This window comes from Erinaceus europaeus, chromosome 17 (assembly GCF_950295315.1).
Source record: "Erinaceus europaeus chromosome 17, mEriEur2.1, whole genome shotgun sequence".
Taxonomy (NCBI): Eukaryota; Metazoa; Chordata; class Mammalia; order Eulipotyphla; family Erinaceidae; genus Erinaceus; species Erinaceus europaeus.
In genome coordinates, this window is record NC_080178.1 from 40690828 (window position 1) to 40703337 (window position 12510).

At 39.5% G+C, this 12510-nt stretch overlaps 1 protein-coding gene across 6 annotated transcripts in view; it reads right to left on the bottom strand.

The window, feature by feature from the left end:
- Positions 1-9141: 9141 nt before the first annotated feature.
- Positions 9142-12510, bottom strand: part of ACER3 (alkaline ceramidase 3) — a 99366-nt gene continuing 95997 nt past the window's right edge. For 5 of the 6 annotated variants that reach the window (XM_016191135.2, XM_007529692.3, XM_060177411.1 and 2 more), the window contains one exon: positions 9142-12426. In XM_016191135.2, the coding sequence (XP_016046621.1) occupies positions 12373-12426 (54 nt within the window). In that variant the 3' untranslated portion in view covers positions 9142-12372. The remainder of the gene's footprint in view (positions 12427-12510) is intronic. The other variant, XM_016191133.2, reaches the window with a different exon arrangement.

The window sequence follows — 12510 nt, forward strand, 5'->3', positions numbered from 1 at the left end:
TGGGACCAACCTGCAATCCCTTCCTCTCACACACCGAGAGGCACCAACCCCAGGATTAAGGCTTCATTTAATATTCATGAATGTGACCAATCCAGGACATCTCCTCTTCCTCCTCCTCCTGGGGGTAGGAGGGTAGGGTGCACCTACAAGCTTTTCAGTAGTGACAGCTGACTTTACCTTTAAAAGGAAGCCAAATGCTATCTCTTCTAGGAGGGTGTGCTGTTACTTTATTGAGGAAATGCTCAATAACAATATATAAGACAGCTGTCACTGGGGTATGAAATCACTCATCTCAAGAAAGGTGTGGGCACATCTCCTGTTTCAGCAGACAGTGAATGTTGTCATGATCCCTCCAACCACCAGCATGCTGGTCTGCTCTCAGCAGAGTCCTCGACCAGCAATGAATTTGACCAACTATGCTGTGCTGTGTGAATTTGACCAACTATGCTGTGCTGTGTGATTTGAAGGCTCTCCTTCAAGGCTGATTGCACAAACCATTATATTTCCATGCAAAGATTATTTACATATCCCCACCATGTTATCCCCTCAGGGTATTGCTAATGCCCGCCAGCTAAAACTACAGCAACCGCAACTAAGGAAGTTCCCAGGATGCCTTTTTCTTTTCTCCACCCTCATCCCTAGCCAATGCCGTCCCGACTTGCCACTTTCAGTTTTACCCTATAAAACCCGCTGCTGTTCCTGGTTTTGCACTTTTTTTTTCTCTTCCATGATAAGACCTGGAGAAGGGCTGGTGTACATAGTGGGAGGCAGCCATTTTGCTAGCTCCAAGTGGCCTAAACCTGCTGTGCTCACACTCGACTCTGGCGAGTCTGCATAAATAAAGATTTGCGTTCCTGCTCTGCCACGAGTTCCTGGTCTCTCTCCCATGACGCAACCCCAACAATTAATATGAGAGGGGAAAAATTGATTGTATGTCTCAAACTTTTTAAAGCACAGACTGAATCTTTTTAATACATAGGCTGAGTCTTTGATATGTTGACTCTATCAAAAGCCTAGACCAGGGAGAACAGAAGCAACCGGTGGCACCTCTATATATAAGATGCTGGGTATTATACAGCAAACCCTAACAAAGGGACTTTTCAAAGTTAACCCAATTACCAAATAATGTGATGATAACAATAACTATCCATTGTCTTCTTGAACCCTAAGATAGCAGGAACCTCACATTTCCACTATAGAGCCTATATTGCCGCCAGTCCTGGAACTTTAGGGTGGGGCCCACTTTCCTGCATGCTGCTCTCAATTCATATCAAATAATATTGCATCCACCGATCACAACCTAACCAATGCAACAAATGCCACCTCAGCATACTTCAATTCAGACTGTGTCCAGAGACTTCAGGTGTGGAATGACAACCCTTCAGCTTCATTACTTGGGTGAGACCTTTCCTTTCATAGGATTCTCTAATTCCATTCCAGGTGATTCACTTCCTAACAAAGTCCCAAAACCTAGATATAGACCAGGTCCCCTGAGACAGAGCATATGTTCATATGTATCCATAAACTAAGACAAAATATATACCTGAAAGCAGAAGTACACAATAGTCTGCAGTGAGTATCCCCCAACACTTCATCTGCACTATTCCAGCCTTCAGGTCCATAATGGTTCAACAATTTGCTTGGCTTTGTATGTTAACTCTCTTTTCAGCCACCAGGTTCCAGATGCCAGCATGATGCCGACCAGACTTCCCTGGACTGACAACCCCACCAATGTGTCCTGGAGCTCCACTTCCCCAGAGACCCACCCTACTAGGGAAAGAGAGAGGCAGACTGGGAGTATGGATCGACCAGCCAATGCCCATGTTCAGTGGGGAAGCAATTACAGAATCCAGACCTTCCACCTTCCACCTTCTGCAACCCACAATGACGTTGGGTCCATACACCCAGAGGGATAGAGAACGGGAAAACTATCAGGGGAGGGGATGGGATATAGAGACCTGGTGGTCGGAATTGTCAAGTTGTACCCCTCCTATCCTACGGTTTTGTTAATGTCTACTTTTTTAGATAAATAAATTAATAAAAAAAAAACTTAGACCAGGGAGAACAGACACAACCAGTGGCACACCTATATACAAATAATGTCAAAGGACATAAATTATGGTGATGTTACGTATGATACAGCATACCCTAACAAAGGGATATTTCAAAGTTAACCCAACTGCCAAATAATGTGATTATAGCAATAACTATGTATTGCCTTCTTAAATCCTAAGACAGCAGGAACCTTCTGCTTCCTTTATAGAGCCTATATTTCCCCCAGTCCTGGAACCACTAGTGTGGGGCTCACTTTCCTGCATCCTTCTCTCAAGTCATACCAAATGATACTGCATCTGCTGATCCCAATCTAATCAATCCAACGAGTACCACCTCAGCATGCTTCACTTCAGACTGTATCCAGAGACTTCAGGGGTGGAATATCAACCCTTCAGCCTCATTACTCGGGTGAGACCTTTCCTTTCATAGGATTCTCTAATTCCATTCCAGGTGGTTCACTTCCTAACAGAGTCCCAAAACCTAGATATAGACCAGGTCCCATGAGACAGAGCATATGTTCACGTATCCATAAATTAGGGCAAAATATATACCTGAAAGCAAAAGTACACAATAGTCTGCAGTGAGTCAGTATAATGTTCATAATGAAATAGTGTCAACTTAGACTTAGTTACCTTCCTAACCTAATTCCTATTACACTTCCCTCACTCACTGCAAAGCTAACCTTATCAAAGCAAGGACTGCAAAAGCTGAATAATGGCAAGAGACTAGCATACTTTAATGATGACTCTTTAGTCACTATCAGGCCACCCCATCAGCTAGGGCCCTAGTTGGGGAGTACTTAGATTCCCAAACAGACATGATGGGCCTAGACTTCAAATAAACCATTCTCCCCAATGTTACCAGTCATCTCTATCAGGAACAACTGAATAGACCCCTTTGTGAGCCCCCCATAGGACCTTGACCTCAACTTGGATCAACAACGGTAGAAAATGTTCCATTCTCCGAAGGGAAGTTAGACAACATACTCTATGCTACACCTGAGGAAGATGGGTCCTGATACTGGAGTAGCTTGGAACATTCCTACTCATGACCACAGAATGTGAGCTCAGATCTACAGGGATGCAGAGGTCACATAGGCTCCAAAGCTGAATATGGGCCCCAGATCAGATAAAATTGATGGGGTTTACAGTCAACAATATTTATACACCTTTCCCATATTGGGGAGCTACTCTCTTCCCTGATTCAGCTTTCTGGTTCTTTTAGTAGCCATGACATCATCTTCCCAGACAATAACTTGGATCCACCTGCACATCAGATTTCAGGCTCAGAAGAAAAAAATAACTAGTATAGTCACAGGCCCTTTGGAATATAATTAAAATAGGCCTACTAGCTATCTACAAAATGGAGGACCCCTAACTCTTCATCTGCACTATTCCAGCTTTTAGGTTCATGATTAGTCAACAACTTGTTTGGCTTTATATGTTAACTCTCTTATATGTTAACTCACCAGGTTCCAGATGCTACCATGATGCTGACCAGACTTCCCTGGACAGACAACCCCACCAATGTGTCCTGGAGCTCTACTTCCCCAGAGCTCCACCCCACCAGGGAAAGAGATTGATAGGCTGGGAGTATGGATCGACCTGTCAATGTCCATGTTCAGTGGGGAAGCAATTACAGAAGCCAGTCCTTCTACCTTCTGTACCCCACAATCACCCTGGGTCCATACTCCCAGAGGGATAAAGAATAGGAAAGCTATCAGGGGAGGGGAGGGGATACAGAATTCTGATGGTGAGAACTGTGTGGGTTTGTACACCTTTTATCCTATGGTTTTGCCAATGTTTCCTTTTTATAAATAAAAAAAAAAAAAGTGCAGTCCAAGATTCTCAAGCCCTGCAAACAAAATTGATTATCACTTTAAAGGGCTTTATCATCACATTCAGGAGCTTCCTGGAACATGCATGGTCCTTGGAGCTTTGGGAAGTAAATATTACACAGTGACAGTCATTTTTATGGAGGTGCTTTGGAGTCCAGCTTGCATTATCTAGAAATCATATTGGCTGTCTGCTCCCTGCACTGAAAAACTGACTTTATAATCTGCTCAAACTAATAATTTCTGTTTTGTCTTGCTTTTATTTTTGTTTATAAATATTTTTATTTAATTTTATTAGTGATTTAATAATGATCAACAATACGTTGAGATAAGAGAGGTACAATTTCACAGAATTCCCACCAGAGTTCCATATCCCCATTTGTATCCCTCTGGGAGTTTAGATCAAAGATCTTCATGGGGTGCAGAAGGTGAAAGGTATGGCTTCTGTAATTGCTTCTCCACTGGACATGGTAATTGACAGGCCAATCAATACCCCCATTGTATTTCTATCTTTCCCTAGTGGGGTAGGTTTCTGGGAAGGTGGGGCTCCAGGACACAATGGTAAGGGCATCTGCAACTTAGTAACTGAAAAGCATTAAATACAAAGTAGAACAAATTGTTCAATAATCAGAAACTTAAAGGAAAGAAAATAGCAGATGAGATTTGGGGTCTTCCTGTTAGAATAAGCTAGGAAGTCTATTTTAGGTATATTCTAAGGGGCTCATGACTTTACTTTTTTTTAATTTAATTTTTTATTTATAAAAAGGAAACACTGACTAACCCATAGAATAAGAGGGGTACAACTTCATACAATTCCCATCACCAGTACTCTGTATCTGTATCCCATCTCATCCCTGATAACTTTCCTATTCTTTAACCCTCTGGGAGTATGGACCCAAGGTCATTGTGGGATGCAGAAGGTGGAGGGTCTGGCTTCTGTAACTGCTTCCCCGCTGAACATGGATGACAGGTCGATCCATACTGCCAGCCTGTCTCTTTCCCTAGTGGGGAAGGGCTCTGGGGAAGCGGAGCTCCAGGACACATTGGTGGGGTTGTCTGTCCAGGGAAGTCTGGTTGGCATCATGATGTCTTGCTTTTGTACAGTAGTCTTTCGTTGCCTCTGCATATTACTTATATTTCAACTTCTCTCCACAGCTTCTGGATTGTGAAACTTCTTGGGAGGTGTTATTTAATCACTTTTCTTTCATTTATTTATTTATATTTTTATTACATATGCTTTAACAATAGTATACAGATGACAAGACTTCAGGAGTAGTTTCAGACCCATTAAACTTGAGTGTACAACTCACTGTACCAACCACCAGAGCTCCTGTTTCCTGTCTCCTTTTTTCCCCATAATCACTGCAGTCATCACAAAATCTAGGAGACAATTTGGTTGTTGTTTTTCTTTTTTGCAAATTTATTTGCTATCTATATTATATACAAGTAAAACTGTTTCATAGTTGTCTTTCAACTCTTTACTTATTTCTCTTGGCATACTCACCTCCAGTTCCATCCGTGTTGTCTCAAATGATACAATCTCATCTTTTTTAATTGCAGAGTAGTATTCCACTGAGTATATATCCCCTAACTCTATGTTATACAGTCATCTGTCGATGGGCATCAAAGCCTCTTCTCTTCCTTGACTACGGTGAATAGTGCAGCTATGAACACAGGGATATATATATATATCCTTTCAAATTAGTGTATCCCCATCAACCATACAACAGAGTTTCTTTTTCTCTGCATCCTTGCCAACTTTTGTTTCCAACTATTTTGATGTAGGCCATTCTCACTGGTGTGAAGTGGTATCTCATTGCAGCCTTAATTTGTATTTTTCTAATAAGTGATGTGAAACATTTTTTTCATGTCTATGGGCCATGACATGTCTTTCTTTTTTCTTTCTAATCAGGGTTCTTGCTGAGGGGTTGGTGTCTGCATGATAATTCAATTGTTACTGGAGTCCATTTTTTTTTCTTTCTGGTAGATGGTAAGAAACAAGAGAGAAAATAAAGAAGATGAAAAAAAAGATAGAGGAAAGAGAGACACACCTGTCTTACTACTCCACCACTCTTGAAGCTAGGGGATTGAGTTCCTGAACCCAGGTCCTTCTTCATAGTAAAGTGTGTACCTCATCTCTGTCTTTCTTTGGAGATTATATATATTAAATTGGGTTTTAAATTGTTGTTGAACTGTATGAATTCTTCATATATATATTTCAGTAACAATACCTTGTCAGATGTGTGATGTACAAATATCTGATCCTGATTGCTATATTGTCTTTTAATCATTGTGAAAATTTCTTGAAATTAGAAGGTCTTCAATTTTTTTTTCTTTAAAGGTTTTATTTAACATAAGGCAGGGAGAGAGAGAAATAATCAGTGAATCACTCTGGCACATGGAACACTGGGGATTGAACTCAGAACCTCATGTTTCCAAGTTCAGCACTGTGCCACCTCATGGGCCCAGAAAAACCTCTTTAATTTTATGTAGTCCATTTGTTTCCTTTTTTTGTTTGTTTGTTTCCCTTGCCAATGGAGTTGAGTTTCCAAATATGTCCAAGGTCTAGAAGTGTTTTACCTGATTTCTTCTATATATAGCTTCTGGTCCAACATTCAAGTCTTTAAATCACTTTAATTTTGGTGTAGATTATTAGGTAATAAACTAGTTTCATTTTCTATGTATGACTGTCCAATTTCCCAATACTATTTTTAAAAATTTTTATTATCCTTATTTATTTATTGGATAGAGACAGCCAGAAATCAAGAGGAAGGGTGGGAGAGATAGAGTGCGAGACTGACTGAGAAACACCTGCAGATCTGCTTTACCACTTTGAAGCTTTCTTTCTGCAGGTGGGGACTGGGTGCTTAACCCAAGTCTGTGCATTGTAACATTGGGTGCTCAACCAGGTGCACCACCACCTGTCCCCCAACACTATTTGTTGAAGAGACCACTTTACCCTATTGTATGATCTTGGCTCTTCTGTCATATTTTAGATGTCTGTATGTATTGGTTTATTTCTGGGCTCTCTTGTTCTATTCCATTAGTCTGAGTATCTGTTTTTGCTTCAATACTATGCTGTTTACTATTGTTTTTGTAGTATAGTTTAAAGTCAGGGACCAGATACCTCTTTTTTCCCCCCTCTTTTTCCTCTCAGGATAGCTTCAGCTATTTGTGATCTTTGGTGTTCTATACAAATTTTAGGATTGGTTATTCAATTAGTTTGATGAATGCCATTGGAATTTTTATAGGAATTGTACTGAATTTATAAATTTCCCTAGGTAAGATAGCTATTTAAACATTTATCCTTCTGATTCATGATCCCCACGATAACCTTCCATTCCATCAGACACCATAAGAGAATATTATGATCATATGTATGTCTGCAGAATCATCAGCTGTTAACTTGACCTCTATGATCCCTTTTATCATGGCTTTTTAACTAGGTGAGCCTAGAGCAGGGTTTATCCATTCTCTTCATCCTTTCAAATAATAAGCTCTTAGTTCTGTTAATCTTTTATATTTTATCTTTTTTTTTTCCTCCAGGGTTATTGCTGGGCTCGGTGCCTGCACCATGAATCCACCGCTCCTGGAGGCCATTTTTCCCCCTTTTTGTTGCCCTAGTTGTTGCAGCCTCGTTGCGGTTATTATTGCCATTGTTGACGTTGCTTTGTTGTTGGATAGGACAGAGAGAAATGGAGAGAGGGGGGGAAGACAGAGAGAGAGGGGAGAGAAAGATAGACATCTGCAGACCTGCTTCACCGCCCGTGAAGCGACTCCCCTGCAGGTGGGGAGCCGGGGGCTCGAACCGGGATCCTTACGCCGGTCCCTGCGCTTTGCGCCACGTGCGCTTAACCCACTGCGCCACCGACCGACTCCCAATATTTTATCTTTTATTATTTCAGATTCTATTTGATTTACTTCTGATCCAATTTTATTATTTTATTCTTAAGGGATCATTTACCCTCTTCTTCATTTTAATAACATATAGAGAAGACAGAAAGAAAGATGAGGGCTAGGGAAATAGCATGGTTATGCACAAGACACTCATGCCTGAGACTCTGAGGACCTAGGTTCAATCCCCAGAGCTGGGCAGTGTTCTGGTTTTTCTCTCTGTACCTTTCTATCTGTCTTTCTCTTAATATTTTACTTGAGAGGGAGACGAGGAGAGGAGAACACTGCTCAATTCTAGTTTATGATTGATTGAGGATTGAACCTAGAATCTCAGAGCCTCAGTGTGAAAGTCTCTCCTATAACCAATATGCTTGCTGTCTTCTCAGCTTCTCATTTATCTTCCATGAAAGTTATTTGCTTTTTCATTAATTTCTCTTTCCCCTCCTCTATTAAGAAGGCATGCTGGAGAGGTTGCTCAGAGGGTAGTACACATGGCTTTTGTGTCTGGTTTGAGCTCTAGCACTGTATATGACTGAGTGTGCCCGGGTCTCTCTGTATGTCTCTAGGTAAAACAAACCAAATATAAGATGACATACAAGTCACAAATTCTGTTTCCTTGAGTCATACTTTTCTCTTAACTACCCTATCTATACTGGAATAAAGGATGTGCATTTTCTCTTGTTAATTTTCCTTTTGTCCATTTAAGTCAAAGTCCTCTCAAATAATTAGTCATGAGAAGGTAGAGTACAAGTTTTTCCTTCTCAGGAGGAAAAATAAGTCCAGTGGCATGCTCACATAAAAACCTGAATAATACCAGAAACTTCTTCCCATCTAGCAACTAAAGTTAAGACTTTATAGAAGAATTTTCCTATTTTTAAGGAACTGCAATAGCCATGCTCAGAGATCCAGGTTCTGGCCCAAGCTCCCCACCTGCTGGGAGAAAAAGCTTCACAGTGAAACAGGGCTTCAAGTATCCCCTTTCTTACTCCCCCTCTCAATTTCACTCTGTCCTATCAAATAAAACAGAAAGAAGAAGAAGAAGAAGAAGAAGAAGAAGAGGAGGAGGAGGAGGAGGAGGAGGAGGAGGAGGAAGAGGAGGAGGAGGAGGAGGAAGAGGAGGAGGAGGAGGAGGAAGAAGGGAGAAAGACTGAGCCCAAGCGATAACCCCAGTGACAATAAATAAAATAAATAAGGAAGTGCAACAGTTTATGAAACAACATTGTTCAAATTTTACTTGTTATTTTCAAATGGCTACAGCATAGTGAACAAGCTATAACTTTAGACACTGAAAAACAAGACATGAAGAAATGAATTATGACACTGATATGATGGAAAATGTAAGACGGAGGTAGATCTGCAAAAAGCCATATTATTGTAAATTCCAATCTTATAGCTGGTTTTCTTTAAAACATTAGTTTTAAAACTTGTTTATCTAGTAGTAAATGCAGGACTGAAAGAATTCCTCCTGTCATGGAAAGATGGAACTGAGAACTAAATCTGCCAAAATGACTAACAAATCTTTTTTTTTTCAAGAGCGAAGTAAAAGAAAATTTACAGGACTTATAAGAAAACCATCAACAATTTGTTACACACTTTAAGGAGCATTGGCCAAATTCTGAAGGTGATGGCATTAAAACATAGCACAAACTTTTTTAAGCATTTAAAGACTTTTCATAAATTGCATACCTGAAACTTTTGGTCCCTTTAATGTTTCTTGATGCACAGCTCTTGTACTTAGCATAGGAAAAACCCTCTTCGTGTAGGGGAAGACCAGATCAACATATCCTAGAAATTTTGCATTATGGTTAGATCTTAATATTTGATCTAATTCTGCTAAACTAAACATCACTATTGGGGGTTCTCATCTGTAGATTTTTCAAAAATGGATGTTTCTCCTGTTAATGATCAATTTACATAATAGTAAAAAGATAAAAGAGATCTCTTTAGGTTAAAGCAATGCTTCACAAAAGCACCAAGTGAAGATACAACCTACATACCCATAAAGCCCCACAACCACCATTCACAGTATCTTCCTTTAAAAATATAGTCTAATAATTTTCAATATCCCTGGGTGAAAATGGCAGCCTAGAAAGGATATTAAAATGTGCAAGTAAAAGAATAGATTCTTCTACTTCCTCAGAAAATACTATTTTCTTACAGATTTTTTTTTTTTGGTTTGGTATACTCTAGTTAATAGGAAGATTTCCAAGAAAATAAAGAGAACAAGGAGGGTAGTAATGTTAAAAGCATGTAACGCTCACCACAGTACCTAGAAGGAAAGACATTAAAGCCAATGAAATAGAGACAATTTAGCAACACCATCAATGTTAGCAGTAATTTTTAAAATACTTAGATATTTGATATGGCACAAGTATACAGCCTGAATGTGTTACTCAGAGCCTTAAAGTGAACCATGAGTAAGGAACAAACTAACCAGGGAAATTAAAGAGCCTGAATTTAGTCTCTGCTTTCTGCTAACAGTTAAAAATAACTTGTGTTCTGAGTTTTCAAGATAGAAACTATGGTCTGTGAGAAACCAGCCAGTGTGACAGGTCAACCAGTGTATAGATGTTTCTCCCAAGGAGGTGCTGGACGATTCTGTTCAACAAGGGTAGTAATTGAGTCACTCACTTAACAAAGTGCTCTGAGAAAGCATGGGGCCAGAGTGTGCTCTCCAACCCTAACCTGGCTTTAGAACCACAGAGCCTCAATCTAATGATAATTAGCAGCATTATCATGAAGGATGTGCCTTTGTTTCTATATACAGAGAGTGGTGTAGATCAAGTGAACTCATTAAAAAAATGGCAGATAGCTAGTAGTCTAGGTAGCTGAACATAAATATGGCCAGAAGTCAGAATCTTGTGGCAAAAGAAAGACTGGTCTTACAGGCTGAGTGCTGGAATTCTTTAATTTCATACTGTCCTGATACACAACAAAAGTTTTTCAAGATTTCTATTTTGACAACTATTTTTCTTGCTGGAGTATCAGAAGTAAACTACATGGAAGCTTATTTGGATGTTGGCATGTTAAAGAAAGGAAAATAGTACTTTCCCTAAAGCTAAAACCATTAGGAGAAGTAAAACAATAAAATCTGAAATATATACTTTGCTCACTTAGCAATCACTTTTTTGAAATAGTTTTAAATTTTTACCAAGGCAATACACTGAATACTGGGAAAATGACCTAAGTACTGTATATCTTCACATGAAAAACTTCCTCTTGAAGCTGTAACTCAGGATTTAATCTGAGGTAATATCTCCATATGGTAAACACAATTTGAATTTTATAGTAGCATATAAAAGGAGGAAAAAGTTAAAAAAAAAATGCTACATGGTATACAGCTACATATATGGTGACAGGTGGGTCAGATCAGGATTTTACCCCAGGTACAATTTACCTTTGGAAAACGATTCCATTAGTCATACCTTCACATCCAAATTAGAACTAGCTGCCTTATGATGAGATGTCATTACCATTTCTCAGCACTTTAATTTTGGAGAGTTCTGTTGTAAGTTCAAGTATGTTAGAGTTACTATCTCCCCTTCTATTTATTACTTTTAAAAATGAAGGCATAGTTATTCTAAACTCTATACAAACAGGTTTCTAATCATTTTAATTCTAGTTAAGCTGACACATTTCCCTTGGCATATCCATTTATAGTATCTCTGAAAACTACAAAATAACTGTGTACTTTTAAAAGTCAGAGCATATGTAATGACACTCACTGATAACTTCAAATAAATTATAATAGCAGGATGGAATATGGGTAGGTTAGACTACTATTTATGTTCACCTAGCCATGAAAGCAATGACAACTTAAAGATATGTAAAGGTCAAAGGAAACAGAGCAACCACCCTGGAGGGACAACAGCCTACAGGGACCTGCATGGACCTCAGAGAGTTTCCCACAAGTTTTCCACTCTGATTGGCTGTGGCCAAATACCCCAGAGCTCCCTGCCTATCAGTGGCAACTAAAGAACCCAGTGGCAGGTCTGAGTTAGTTTATGACACCCCAATTAGCTCAAAGGCAGAACAGTTCCCAAACATAAGACAGCTTTTTTATCCAGGACATCCATCCATAAAGTTAATATGATAACAATAGATGCTGACACAGCTATTTGGGCACTCTCAGCTAGCCACCTGGTAGGGGTTTTTACTAGTTCTCAGCTGACTGTTCCCACCACTTAAATACTAACAAAAGAATAATTCACATACAAATGTGATCAAAAGAGAGATGAAGGTTAATTTCCTATGATCAGCACAAACTATTAACATGGTAAGAAAAACCCCAATTTCCCAGCATTTGCAATATATACATACATAGCATGTTTGCTTAAAAAAATAGACAAACAAACAACTTGGGGTGAAAGTGAGGTTGAAGAGAACAAATGAGTTAAAGACACGAGCTAAACACCCAACAAGCCTCATTCTTTAATCTCTCTGTGGCTGGCAGCATTAGTCAGAAACAGTGACTCCTTTGCTGCGATGATGATGATGATATGTTTGAATGTGTAGATCTGTAAGTGTATCCTTATTCATTTGGTCAGGCCTATGGTAGGTGCTTTTTGTTGCCTTGGTGAAATAATTCATCAGTGGTTCCTTAGAGGTTCAAAGAGGATCACTGGCCAGATTCCAAAGAGAAACTGTTTGGAAACAAATTAGGACAAAATGAAAAAAAAGATAAAATTGACCTGTTATTCCTGAAAAAGAATGACAAATGGGCTGGG